The sequence below is a fragment of the Falco punctatus genome (genome assembly GCF_963210335.1).
Source record: "Falco punctatus genome assembly, chromosome: 15".
Classification (NCBI taxonomy): Eukaryota; Metazoa; Chordata; class Aves; order Falconiformes; family Falconidae; genus Falco; species Falco punctatus.
This window is the reverse complement of record NC_137595.1, coordinates 22,066,934-22,081,009: the sequence shown is the minus strand read 5'-3', so window position 1 is coordinate 22,081,009 and position 14,076 is coordinate 22,066,934. Positions and strand designations below refer to the sequence as shown.

Sequence of the window (14,076 nt, the reverse complement as noted above, 5' to 3'; positions counted from 1 at the left end):
CCATAGTTGTAGGGTTAAAATTCAGCTGCTCTGGGAACCCTCCCTACTCCAGTGAGCGCTCCTGTCTGTGCACCTTGCTTGGCTAAGGGTCTTTTACCATGTACTTGTAACTCAGACTAACTGAAGCCATGAAAACGTGGCCGTGAACCGAGTGGCTTGAGCTCAGCCTCCAGGGCCACAGGTCACAGCTTGGATTAAATAATAGAGCTAGAATAGTGACAAGTAAATATGAAAGACTTCTCTGCATCTCTGCATTTTGATGAACTGTGGCCGTAACCTTATAAATATGACCCGTTCGTTAAGCCTTCACCTGCCTGATGGAGATGCAAGGTCTTCTGAGGCCAGTTTACCTGCCTTCTGTACGGTAGCTTTGTTTATTGAGAGCCAAGCTGTAAAATCGTTATCCAAGCAGTAAGCCTGTGGACTTCAGTGGGAGCTCTGCTTTGGCTGGAGAACACCACGCCATCTCACTGCTGGGGTTTCTGCCAGTGCAGATACCTCAGTGGGAGGAAAAGCATTTTTGTTTCAGGTTTTATTATGTATTTGTGGGTGTAGGACCAGGTTGGGAAGCCTTGTGTGAAGGCACCCAGCTCCAGTGAGATCCCCACTGGATGTGGGTGGGGAAGAGGGGGCTGACAAGAGTTGGAGTGTGAATCTAAGCTTTCAAAATTGTGACAGGGGAGGGCTGTTAAAAGCCTCTAGGCCATGGGCCATGGTGTTGCTGTGGGCCCTGGAGGCTTTGTCCCCTGGGCTCCTGCAAGGGAACATCCCTCCAGGCAAGAGGGAGGAGTGCATGGCCTGGGGGAATGTCTGTTGTTTAGCTGTAGATCTTCTTGTGAATTGTAATATTAAGCTCTAGTTTTCTTTTAAAAAGTTCTTTTTTTCGCTGCAGATCTCTCTCCAAGTACACAAGTTAAATGAATTTATATACAAGCATTGTGCTATTTGTAAAGCTCTTTCTTTTTTCAAATTTAGTTTTATTCCTTTTTTTAATCTCCATAGGATTTGCCTCGAATAAGCAGAACTAGGGCAGTGCTAGTAACAGATGGACATAAAGAAGACTTAGATGCTGGAGAGACTTCTAACAGGCTTGGGGATCTGAACTGGGGTGTCTTCCTCGTCACCCTAAGAGTTTAATTTGATGGCAGGTTATTAATTTTTGCCTCTACAGCAGAGGTCTTAGCAACAGAGTGCGTTCCTTGGCAACAGACTATGATAGTTTAATTAAAGCAGGTGTGGGAGTTTTAAAAATGCCACTGTTGGAAAGATTTGAAAGATATTAGCAAATCAAATGGGCTGAGGCATGAGTCGTCTTGTCAGTCAGACGGGGGTGACAAGGAAAAAGGAATAGTAAACAAGATGCAAACCACGAGGCAACTTGGCAAAGGAGCGGTTCTGGAGGGGAGGCAGGTACGGGACTTGCATGTTTTGCTGCCTTCCCAAGGGCCTGGCTCGGGCTCGCCCCGGCCATCCCCCAGGACACTGTGGAGAGGGGTGGGAGGAATGTCTGTGTGTCTGGGAGGTCTTGTGCTATGAATTGAATAGTTTACTTAATAAAAATATTGTTTTTTAAAAACCGGTTTCCAAACTGTGGTTTTCCACTAGGGCTTTCATAAAAGTTACAGTTTGGTTTTGTCCTCGCAAAAATTGAAGCTGTCATTTTGTTAGTAAAATCAAACAAAAAGTCCTTGAGGAGAACCTGTGGACAACGTGGCTGTGACCAGTTGCATTGCTTACCTCCTTTACCAGAGGAGCAAGCTGTGTGTGATATGCACCTCTGCCTGGAGCTAGACTGGTGTCTCTTTGCTCTGTGGCTGCTAAATATAAATTACAAAATAATTAATAATGCCAAATATACATAATTAAATTAGAAATAACTCTAGTTTGTGACAGCATATGGAATGTACATACACATAGCTGATCTGGACTGGAGAAGTGGTTTGGAGCAAAGACACAAGTTTGGGCTCTCCTGTCTGTCCCTGACACTCTTTTGATGTGTAACCTTGGGCAAGTCAGGAGAAGACCTTATGCCTCTGGTTTGCAGCTGCAAGAGGGAGGTAATCTTTTTCCCATTCTGTGGTAAACTGCAAGATCCTGATCGCTTACATGGGAGCAAATGATTTTTATGCACTTGTTCAAGGCCTGTAATTTATGACTAAAACTATCTTTGTGTCAGAGTTAGTTCAGGAGGACACTTGTATCTGGGGCTTCTGAATATGCATGTCATCTCCTATTAAAGAACAAACAAACAATCTTGTAATGTACCATAAATAATAATACTTTGCAAGAGCCCGAAGCACTGTGTTATTGCTGTGCTAATCTGAGACGCACTGGGCCATTATGAAAGTATTCCATAGGGTTTGTGGGTTTTTCCTAAAGGAAGGTATGTTTTTCATAGCTGTGTAGCGTGGCTGATTGGTTTATAAAGCCAGGCTGGGTAATTCCTAGTAGAGGTTAGACAGTTTCCCCTCCTTTCTCATTAATTAACCTGTAGGATTTGGTGCCTTTTCTTTGCAGTTCAATAGAGACAATGGCTGCAAGAACATATTTGTGCTCTCTAATATGTAATGAAGAACTTCTGCCTCCTGCAGCAGTGAAATAACCATGTGTGACAGGGCTCTCCAAAGAGCGCTGTCAGGCTCCTGCTTGAATGAGGCAATTCAGGGCTGGAATTTCGATGGGGAGGCGTTCGCTGGGGGATGTTCTCCGATGCCTGCAGTCAACATTGTAGTTGGGGTGGAAAGAGAGAGTGGGTGAAAAGCAAAGGAAGGGAAATCCCCTTGTGAAGGCAGCAGCAGGAGAGGGAGAGAAGCATCTTGGAAAAAGTTTCCACATCCAGAGAGCAATTTATAGCAGTATTCTTATAGTGGTATTAAGGAAGGGAGGCCTTGGAGATCTAAAGGAGATTTCAATGGTGATGTGGTAATACAATGTAGTGAAGAAAAGAGATTAGAGACAGGTAAAATCCTGTAATGCCGCTGTACTTCCTTTACTGCTCTCTCAGGTTGCAAGAAAATTAACCATCAAGTTTGGGATCCCAGTGTTGTTTTGGGTCTGTCTCAGGCTAGGGATTTGTACCCAAAAGCTGCCCTGCAATGCTGCAACACAGTAGTAAATAACAGTGGGAGAGCAGGGTGGGTGTCTATATATATTGGATCGGACAGTGGATTGCAGTGAGAATGTTGTTGAAGTCTCATGTATGTCACATGACTTCAAATGTATTGGATGAGGTACAAGGATGGGGGTTACTTTTGCTTTTTCAGCAGTGCAATCTGGTAGTAAGTGTCCTTCTGCTCATACCCATTTGCTTTGCTTTTGAATCATGCTCTAGCTGCAAGTAATTAGGAGAAAAAAGTTGCACATGAAAAAAATGGCATTAATCTAATAATTATAGTCCTTATATCACAAGGATATAGTCACAACTGCTATTACAGAGCAGTTTCCAGGTAATCCTTGTCTCTTCCTTCCCTGCCTTCGCATCTCTACTCACCTGCAAGTTTATTACTCATTATGAGTGTCACTCACTTGGCAGTCAGCAGTAGATCCCAAACTGGACTGGACTGTCAAAAGAAAGACGTACCTGTGATTGGCGTTACGTTGTGTAGCCAGCTACTGCATATGAAGATGCACGGGATGGTTCCATTCAGGCTGGAGGCACAGGGCACGTGGTCTGTGGCTGCGCTCTGCCTACTTCTGCAGTATGAATGCAGGTCAGGGGCTTGGCTGTGGAGACCTCCAGGGCTGAGTGTGAACGTGTGATCCAGTGGTGGCCTGGAAGCACTTTCACCCCAGCCATCGAGTGTTGGAAGGGTACGCCATGTTGCAAGAAGTTTTTATTAGTTTGTACCAAGTGGCTGGATTATCCCAAAAGTTGGTTGATCCAGACCAAGAGTGTGGTGAAGGGAATTGTGCAGGCGAGTATCCAGAAGCAGCTATGTGAGGCTGAAACGCATCAGCTGTTTTTGGTCCTTATTCTTTAGGGAAAGAGTCATTTGGAGTCCATGACAGGTAAAAAGTGACCAGACCACAGTTCTGCTGAGAATGAATGGGACATTGTGTTATCGATGAGAAGTATTTGAGTTCTTACAGGGAACTGACTTCGGAGCAATACCACAGGTAAGCCAAGGATCCTCTCTCTCACTTAAGAAAAATCTATTCCCTGCCTCCCTAGCAGGACTTGGTGCTGCTCTGTCTTGTCTCAGGTGTGCGAGTTACCCCTGGGGACTCAGCAGCAGTGCTGGCAGACCTCCAACTGATGTGAACCTCTGCAGAAGTATGCTGAATGTGCTGATGTGCAGCTGTGACACATTGCCACCTTCCATGGCCGGTGAAGTGGTGGGGAAGGGATAGCTAAAAGGATCTTCTTCTGTTACGTAGGTCTTCAGTGCCTTTGTAGAAATAGAGGGATGTCCTCAAATTATTTCAAGCAATATTGAATTATTCACTGTCATTGGTAGTAGAAATTGCAGTTTTTGTAAGCTGAATCACAAGGCAGGAGCCTGCAGTGCAAACTCTGTGCCCAAATACTAAACACTGAAATTTGCCTCTCTCCCCTTGGGCAATATGGATTTTACTACCAGTGCAGTCCCCATAGCACTACTCCATAGTGCTCTGTGTGACTCACAGCTTTTTTTTTTTTTGCAATACTACATGTCTGGCATGTACTGGCAGGGCTACACGCTATGCATTCATGTGTGCTCGGTTGCAACATCCCCATTCAAAAGCCTGGCAGAGTAGCCAAGATGCAGTGTCCCTTCCTGAAAGGCAGGTGTTTTCTTCCATTGTGGGGTTGCTGCAGTAGAGAAGCTCGCAGGTGGCTCTTCCTATTGTGCCCTCTGCTCTGACAAGGGCTCTGAGTTTGGTCCCCTGCCCACTGGCTGGCTGCAAAATGCTTTGCATAGTGAGGCAACAGTGGTGTGTTTTCTTGGCAAGGAAGGTGCAGCTGGTTCTTTCTGAGATTGCATGTGCCAGAGAGAATCACTGCCCCACTGATCCGGGCAAGATTGGATTTGTGTGCAGACTGATGCGGATTCAGGGATTTGGCTAATCTTTGGTCCTTGTTGCTTTTTGTCACCCTTGCAGGGAGCAAGAATTAACGTGGCAACCTTTGGTTCACTTCTCAAATCAGCTTAGCGTAAACAAGGGATAGCAAGTGAAACAGTGGAATATTAACCTTACTGACAGGCCTAATCAACAGCTGACAGCAGGAGGAGAGAAATTGGTATAATTTCTGCTTGTGCGTAACAAGCCTCAACAAAAATTGTTGTCCTCCTCCAGATCCACTTTACCAATTAGAGCAACAGGGTAGGATGTGCCAGACAACTTCTTTCTCCATTTGTTCTGCCATGGTTAAGATGGGTGTAACTTTGACTGAAGTTAGTGGAGTTACTGGGGTGATGCAATGCATGTTTTAAAGATGATCTTTTGCTTAAGAGGGTTTTTCTTGTGTTATTTGTGTATGTGTTTGACAATAATGCAGATCTCTCATTTAATATTTTCTTGTAGAAAAAACATTTACCCTTCAATTACAGGTAACCTGATCATTGCTTTCATTTTTAGTCCAGTTTTCTGAAGGAAGCAGTGCCCATGCATTCAGGGTGTCTGTCTGCCTGTCAGTTCTTCTGTTCCAGCATTCCCCAGCCCCTACAGCTTTTGAATCAGTTGGTGAAGTTGCACTGGATTTGACTGACATCCCAAACAGATGATGTATCAATGAGTTCTGTGGAAACCAGGGCTGCACAAAGACGTGGCAATCACATGCTGTAGGAGAGGGGGCTCTCCCTGGGGAGGAAGGTGAGGAGCAGACCCAGATTGACAGTACATTCGTTGCAGAAGAGTTTTCAGAGACAGGATTTTCAGACCAGATTCCTCCTTTGGATATAAATAACTTACCTGGGGTTTCTGTCACTTGACACAGGAAATGTAGGCAGAATTCCAGAGTCTGGACATCTGTAAGTGTTTGCCTCCTGACTCTTTCTTTTGTCAGCCATCTCTGGGAATAATGATGGCTGTCAGTACCTATGTAAAAGGTGATGGAATATGGCTTGATGTAACTAGAGCACACTACGTGGGGCCCAAGCAATGTGAAGATGCTGGGCAGCATCCCTTTGCTCTTGCCTGTACCTTTGTTCTGTCCTACTCTGTCCTATTTAAATAAATAAGTGAAGACACCTAGGCTCTGATCCCTCATGCATCCTGCTGAATGGCGCAGGACTAGCAGAAAGTGGCAGTCACGAGGAGCTGCATGTTGTTTCCTGACTCAAAATCTCTAGCTGCGGGAAAAATGTTGACTCCTCTGGAGGTCAGGAGCAGGAGACTGAAATGCCCTTCTGCCCTTGAAGCAGGAGTGCATGAAAAAAACACCATTTAAACACAGCCTTAAATTCCCTGCAAATGTAATAGAGGAGATTGTAGCTTCTGTACAGGTTTTGCAGTATGTCGTGTATATGGATCCAGTATATCCAGCAAACTCAGTGTATGTCAGCTGTTTCCCACATAGTCTCCACTATTTGTACCTACCCTCTCCTGCCTCTGAAGCTAGCTGCAGACTTCATCAGCTGCCAGAGAGGAGTTGTAAGGAATATTGGTGGGGTGTTCTGACTGTACTGAGGTGTGTCAGTCCTTGCGATGGGCTGCCCCTTCCTGTGGGCAGTCAGCTCCAGGAGGATGGCAGAGGGCTGCGGCGGCTGCGCAACAGCCTCTTTGAATGGCCTTGGCCAACTCCTTTCAATCTCCATGTCTCCGCCATAAGATGGGGAGAACCATGTCAACATACGTGTCCCAGCTGGAGGGATCGGGAGGATTCAATCCTGTTTCCAGTTGGCTGTGCACATCCCATATGCTATCGCTGCCTCTTCTAACCAGCGCCAGACAGACTGATCTCATCTGCCCCGGTGTGGTGGGTGGCCATATTGGTGATGAACGCTTAATGAATGTCTTGTCTTTTCTTACTGTGCATGGGGCTGTCATTTCCTTGCTCTGACCAGAAAGTCAGGAAAAAGCAAGGAGAGTGGGCAGGGTGTTAAAACGGGCAGCAGAGCATGGGTGCTAGCAGGGAGGGATAACCCTGGGCAGGTGCAGCACTTTTCTGGGCTGGGAGGTTTTGTGTTGGTGGGAAGGGGGCTTATGCTGCATGTGTCGAGCAGAGTGAGAACCTACTGCCCTTTGAATGTCAGCAAAATCCCCAGCCCCTTGCTAAGTGTGGAGGCATGTGCTGGCTCTGCAGATTTGGGAGCCCTGTGGTGCCGGGGGCGAGTGTGAGCAGCCACTGGCAGGAGGGCAGGGGTGCTGAGTGCCTGCAGAGACCCTCCCAAAGTTTTCATAGGTCCCCCCTCCTTTCCTTTCCTTTCCTTTCCTTTCCTTTCCTTTCCTTTCCTTTCCTTTCCTTTCCTTTCCTTTCCTTCCCCTCCCCTCCCCTCCCCTCCCCTCCTGCAGAGTTTCAAAGCATGGCAAAGGGAAAAAAAGGACATCCCCCTCCCCTCAAATCTCTCGGTCTGTGACTGAAATAAATAACTACAATCCCAGGTAGTGAGGAGGCTGCTAATAACGTGCTTTTGACAGGCACGGGATTGCCGGGCTGAGGGATCTCTGACTGAAAGCTCCAGGCTAGGGTGGGGGTGGGGGGCTTCTTTTTTTTTCCTGCCAGCTCTCGCCAGGCAGTAGGGATTTTTTTTTCCCCTCCCTGATAATAAGGACATCATCAGAAGCAAGATGCAGTGGCTAAGGGATGGATCAGGAATGGTGAGTTCAGGTAGCTATGTCTTTCTCTTTTCCTCTTATTGCAGTACTTTGACAAGGAAATAAGCCTCCGTCCTATCTCCTGACTCCTCCTTTACTCCCTGTCCTTGAAACCATTGATCACTCTGTAGCCATTTTATGGACTCTGCATTCCCAAACTGCTGAGCAAAAGAAGAAATTAAAAGAAAGGAAGGAGGGTGTGCATGCGCTGGGGCGTGGGAGGGGGAAGCAGTGCTTGGAAGGGGCTGGGGAGGTGGGCTGCGCTAGGGTGAACTGGTGGGTTTGTGGGGAAAAGCGAAGGATTCTCCAGGTGCTCGCTCGCATGTGGGGTGTGTGGTGTAACAGCTGTGGGAGAGGAGTGGAAGGAGAGGAGTATGGAAACAGGGCTGCTGGCTGTCAGCAGCGTTACTGCCACTGGGACCTGTCAGATCTGCCCCTTCCGTGGATGATAAGTTGCAGTGCGGGGGGAGCCAGAATCTGCTGCTGAGCTGGAGCGTCCCTGCCTTTCCTTGCATCAGACTGTAAAATAAAACACTCCTCTGAAGTGTAGAGGCTTCAGGAAAGCAGTTTATTTGACAGCTCTGCTTAATAATAACAACAACAACAACAACAATAAAAATACTGCCAATTTGTAGATGCCCTCACTGTGCCTGGAGTAAAGCTCTGAGGGGCTGCATCTGCTAGGAGGGAAAGTGGGGAAGTTCCCCCATCTCAGCAAGGGTCCCCGTTCCTCATTCAGAAACTTCCCGGTGAAGAGATGCGGTTGTTACTGTGATACTCCTCCTCCCCCCCATCTCTCCCTCCTTGTAGAGCTTTTCTTTGCAGTAGCATTTCCCCTTGCTTTACCCTTTCTGCGCTGGGCTGGGTTTTGCAGGGGTTTGTTGGTTTTGTTTTTTTTTTATTATTATTTCTTCTTTTTTTTCCCCCTTCCCTGGGCATTTTCCATCTTGTGGGTAGCCTCGAGGCATCTCTCTGTGCTGGTCCTGTGGCACGAACCTGCTCTTGGTGCCTGGCAGCACCGGGCAGCATGGGCTGCTGGCACCTCCTAGCTCAGCCCCTGTATTTCAGCTCTGTTGGGGGCACCTGGCAGATGTTACTGGCAGCGGGGATGATTCTGGAGCCGGCACAGAAATCGCTGCCCGTTCTTGCCAGATGCCCGGCTGCCAGCTCCGTTACGCCCTGTGCAGCTTGCTGCTGCCCTCCATCCCTTTTAAGATACTTACACAAACAGGAGCTTAATGGTTTATGCTTCTGAAAGACTCTGAAGCTGGTGCTGGAAGTGTAATGTGGGGGTGTAGACAGCAGCCTGCAGCACATAGCAAATTTATTTAGGGTTCTGTATAAGGCTTGTCTACCACCCAGCAACAGTTTGGGGGTTTGCTCCCTCCTCCCACCTTCTGAGCATCCAGGCTTTTCCTTCCCCTCTGCCACCCTGTCCCAGCACCTCCCCGAATGCATGCCAGTGTAGTACTTGTTCTCCTCTCCACCGGTGTCTAAGCAACACAAATCACCTTTCACCCATTTGTCAATTTACATTCTCAGAGATTACTATGCTGAAAGAAAAGTGGTGATGGAAAGCTGGATGTGGTTCTTTCATCCCTTTTTCCTCCCCAGTGACTGCTGAGCTGTGGTGGGGAGAGGAGGGTATGTGGTGGAGGGCAAAATGCTTTTCTAATGGACATAGCACAAGACTTGACACTTTCTTGCCCTCTTACTTTTCCAGCTTCCTTTCTTGCTGCTAGCAATGAGGAGGACTTTATTATTTTGTTGTGATTAGTCTAATCTTTGCCCTGTCTAAGAGAGAAATTATAGTGATTGCTGAATAGCCTGTAATTTTAAATATTTTTTGGGATAGTGAAACTCCGGTGGTTGATTTTTGAAGCAGGTTCTACCCTGGAATTCCCCAATTTTGCTCCTTCCAATAAGGGAAAAATGAGAGAGGGCTGTGGTTTCTGTATTTCATACAGCAGTTGAACAACCTCAGCAGTATTTGAAGATACTCCATGTATCTCTAGATCATCTCAAAATAAGATGAAAAATGATTACAAATCAATAAAGTAAAACTGAACCAAATAAGATAAATTCAGCAGGTCTTTGCAGTTGCTTGCAGGCAAGGAGCCTGGTTTCCCAGGGATGGGTTTCTGTGGTCCGAGGGAATTAATGGGGAAGCAGTGCTCCCGTGCTTGGGAGCGCTGGGCTGCTGGGAGCGAGCTTCGTGCTGCGCTGCAGAGCCAAGGACCTGGTGATGCTTGGTCTGTACTAATTCTGCTCCCTTGTTGCAAGACAAGGCATATTGGTCCAGATGTCCTGGCCAAGTGCCAGTGCAGACAGCTAGCTTTCATCTAATGCAGATTTTGCTTGCTGTCCCCATTGGTAAGTTATGTTTGGTACTTAAAATGTTGGATCATATTGTTGTACTCTGCTAAACAAGTGTGTTATTCCACACCAGAAGTAGCTGCATTTTAGCAAGGCCGTATGAATATTACCATCTCAGTCTACTGGCTAAAATGTGCTCCAGCAATATAAAATGGCTCAGTTTACTTCTAAGTGAAGGTTGGCTGGTACATCCATGGACATTAAGCTGCCTACCATACAGTGAAGAACCTTAGCCTTTCATCTAGAGCAACACTGGACCAATTTTCGTGAGCACTGAGCCTCTATTATGGATTTTCAGCTGTCTTTTTTAAAATCTGATACTATTTTCTGTGTATCTACTAAAGAACAACAATAGAAATTTATTTTGGGTAGCATCATTTGTTCTGCTCAGGCACATTGGTCTAAACCTGGATTTTAGACTGATTTCTCAGAAGTTCTGCACAGCACTGATTTATTGAAAGTGCTGTTTTCTATTGTTCTCAGTGCTGGCTTGGGTTAAAGAATCAGACCTGCTCCCTTTGAGAGTTTGTCATTTCTAAGAAGCATGTCACTAATACTTTACAAGTGATAGTACCTTTTATTCTCATCGCAGGTGGCTCTTTATTTCTAAATCAGCTCCTTAAACCTAGCTGTTAGTCCATAATATTAAGCTGTAGGGGTTTCTTTTTTTTTCTTTTTTTTTTTCCTCCTTTGCATGTGTTGCTTTCTGGTTTTTAAACAATTAATCCTTTGCCAATTATGCTAGCATCCCATGAGGGTATTTTACATGGTTCATTGGTACTAAGTTGCTAAACCCTGCAAGTATCTGTTTCTAACTTAGAAAGATGAAACTAATTGTCATTGGTAGTGATGAGAATAAATCTACACATCTGATTGGCATTGTAAGTATGATGATTATTTGGTTAGGCATTTTTCACAGGACTATTGATTTGGCATGATAATGAAATGAGTTAGTTTAAATCATGCCATAATACAGCCTTTTCTGGAATAGTTTTTTATCTGGCAAGGGCAGAGTTTTTCCCTAAGCCTTTGCCTGTATTACAGAAAGACAAGCAGGCATCTTCCTTGGTATTTCCTTACCAAGGGTCTACTTCTGGGTTTAATGTTCGCCTATGAAAGTTGAAGTGAATGCAGCCATTAGCTTCAACAGATATGGAGTCCCAGTCTTTTTTTCTATTTTTTTTTTAACAAGCATATATAGCCATATTTTTACAGTGCATGTTGTTAAAATATTTTAAATCAATCTGTTGTTGATACTTTACATTTCTGTCATAAACAAAAAGTAAATAATCACAACTTAAAATACTGAAAAGGAGTTCAGTAAATAAAAGGGCCAAATACTGCAAGTGGTGAAGATACTCGTGTAAGGAGGGCAGTTCAGCAGCCAGAAACTTTCTTACATTTTTTCCTTACTGATTCCTCTCCACTTGTCAGTCTGCAAATCAAGGGATATTTAAAGTACAAAAGCTCTTTGCACTCCATAATCTTGGAAAGCTCAATGTGAAGTTGGGAAAAAGAGAAATGGAAGGAAGCAGGTTTGGTCTGATTTTCATTTTTGAAAGATTGAACAAGCAAATGCAGTTGGTGGAGAGAAGCCAGGCCAGGGTGGGATGGAAAAAGGATCTTGCAGTATCCAGGCATTAGGGAAAAACGGGACTTAAGAGGCCCAGAGCACCCTGAGCTGCCACAGAGACCAGAGGGAGCAGAGAGCACTGGGCTTGCTGCTGGTTGAGCGTGTCGCAGTGAAGCACCTGGGGAAGCCCCAGTGACCTGCCAAACAGTTCGGGTGTCCCACAGGAGATGCTGTTTGGTCTGTCGTCTCCATACCCTGCAGCCTCAGCAAGGACGGCCTTTTCCACAGAAGGGTGGCTTATGGCAGGTTTGTTCCTATTCATCCTGGGATGTGTTGTCACGGGAGGTTGATACTTGGGTTGAATGAGCTCTGCATGCACTGGGGAGTTCTGTGCACACTGCAATGCCACAGACCTCCAAAACCTTAAGTCCTACCAAATGCATTTCTTTGTGGGATTTTTCTCACCCATGTAGGTTCTGTTCTGTTTTCCATTTCACTCCCTGTTTAGGGCTTCTTTCACCTTTCAATGATAGCTTGCTACTGGTGTTGCTATGAGAGTACACAAGAAGTGTCCAGGTTAATTTATCTGGTTATTTATCTTATGGCAAATAAAAATATTTGGATAAATACCTGATATACGCTGTTGATTGTGTCAATCTCACGAGTGGCTATGAGGTGGCCTGGCTCTTTTCCCATGCAAAACCCATGGCTCTGTGCCTCAGTTCCTACCCACTGGATAACAGACGTGCCAATAAGATTATCCTGAGATATGTCTTGATGGTACATCAGGGGTGTCTGGAAAACACTTTGAGACTGTTGCTTGGAGGGTGCTGTAGAAATGTGAAGCATCGAGCAGGATGCACTCGCAGGGAAACCGCTCTCGCTGTGTGGTCACAAAGTCCATCTGTCCCTCCTGTGTTAAGGGTTTTGGTGTTTGAGCACAGCAGGCTTTGTAAACTGCAGTGTTGTTTTAACTGCTAAGAACCTGATTTCCTTGTATCTAGTCCAAGTGTTTTTCTTTTTTTAAACAATTCTTGAAAAATCTCTGAAATGCTTCAAGCTGACATCTTAATGTATTTATGACATTAGCTGCTTCTGCTCCAGAATGGTTGCTCTGAATCTCTTTGAGCCTGGCTGTTATTTTGAACATGACTAATTCCCTGAGTGACTAAGCTCTTAGATAATAGCAAAAATTCATCAAGTTATCTTGGTGTCCAATAGTTGCTATTGTTACGAAAAGGCGTCTTATGAAAAAAATAAATAAAGTTGCCTATTATGTAACATGGGCAGGGAAAGGGAAGATGAGTATTGTTAGAGAATGGCAGGAGCGTCATATCTGGGAGCCACTTTCAGGCTGTGAAATCTCTGAGTTGGTCTAGTAGGAGGGTGTGGGTGAGAAGTAAAGTCCAGTTGTTGATTTGGAGCTCTGGTGAACTCCCACTGAACCCAAAGAGGTGCGTTCATGTGCAGAAGTGCTCTGTTCAGAGGGGTTCCCAACTTCTGTGTCCCCAGCTCTGCTATGCTACAGAATTCCTGAAATTTAACCCAAGATAACATTGGGCATGCAGCAAAGTATACCACACCTTCTCTGCCATAGTTGTTCTCAGCTTTGCAGGCTGAAGCACTCAGAACTCCTGAAATGCCATGTTTTGGATAGCACAGTGAACCTCTGCTATATCCCATTAAATTTCTGTGTTGGTGTTGCTGATGAATGATGCAGAAGTGCAATGTGTGCTTCTTGAAGAAGCCAACGCAACACCAGGTTCTTTTCTGTGCCCGTTGCGTTTAACCCATGTCCTCCAGCAGGCAGGTTTATCTGTGTGATCCCGCACAGCGAGTGTCCCTTTGGCTCACTGCAGTCGCACATTGTCACGAGCAGTCGGCAGGAGGGCAGCGCTGGTCGTTCCTGGAAGGCTGTTGTATAGCATCAGGCAGAGACCGCAGCCTGTGCTACCTCTCACTGCAAGCAGCCCCACTGAGCCGGCATGGAATAGGAAATGAAAACCTACTGGCATTCATTTGCCTCATTGGAGAAAGAAAAAAAGAAAGACAGAAAAAAGCTTTAAACTTGTTTTTCCTTTTTAATGATGATATTACTGCTGATAAAAATGAATGTTTTCTGTTCTATTCATGCATCTACTGATACCCAGCTGGAATTCCTACTTCATTAGGTTGTCTTGCATCATTTTCTTTATTAAAAGAGGGCCAGATTCCATAGGCTGTTCCCTCTCCTTTTTTTGGGAGGCACAGAAAGGGGGAGAAAATGATTTCTATGAAACACATCTAGCTCTCTAGGTTAATTTGTGCAAGGAACATGAGACCCATGGGTCAGCTTCTTAATAAGATGTTGTTTTCTGTACTCAATGTTTTGACAAGGAGAAATCCAGGGA

The 14,076-nt window shown here is 45.5% G+C and overlaps 1 protein-coding gene across 5 annotated transcripts in view; it reads left to right on the top strand.

The window, feature by feature from the left end:
- Nucleotides 1–14,076, top strand: part of ARHGEF9 (Cdc42 guanine nucleotide exchange factor 9) — a 236,819-nt gene that overhangs the window by 96,629 nt on the left and 126,114 nt on the right. The window contains exon 1 of one of the 5 annotated variants that reach the window (XM_080366133.1): nucleotides 7,433–7,750. The exons of 2 other annotated variants lie outside the window; for them this stretch is intronic. In XM_080366133.1, coding sequence (XP_080222259.1) covers nucleotides 7,711–7,750 — 40 coding nt within the window. In that variant the 5' untranslated portion in view covers nucleotides 7,433–7,710. Of the gene's footprint in view, nucleotides 1–7,432; nucleotides 7,751–14,076 lie in introns of those variants that run through there. 2 more of the 5 variants (XM_080366136.1, XM_080366130.1) reach the window with 2 other exon arrangements.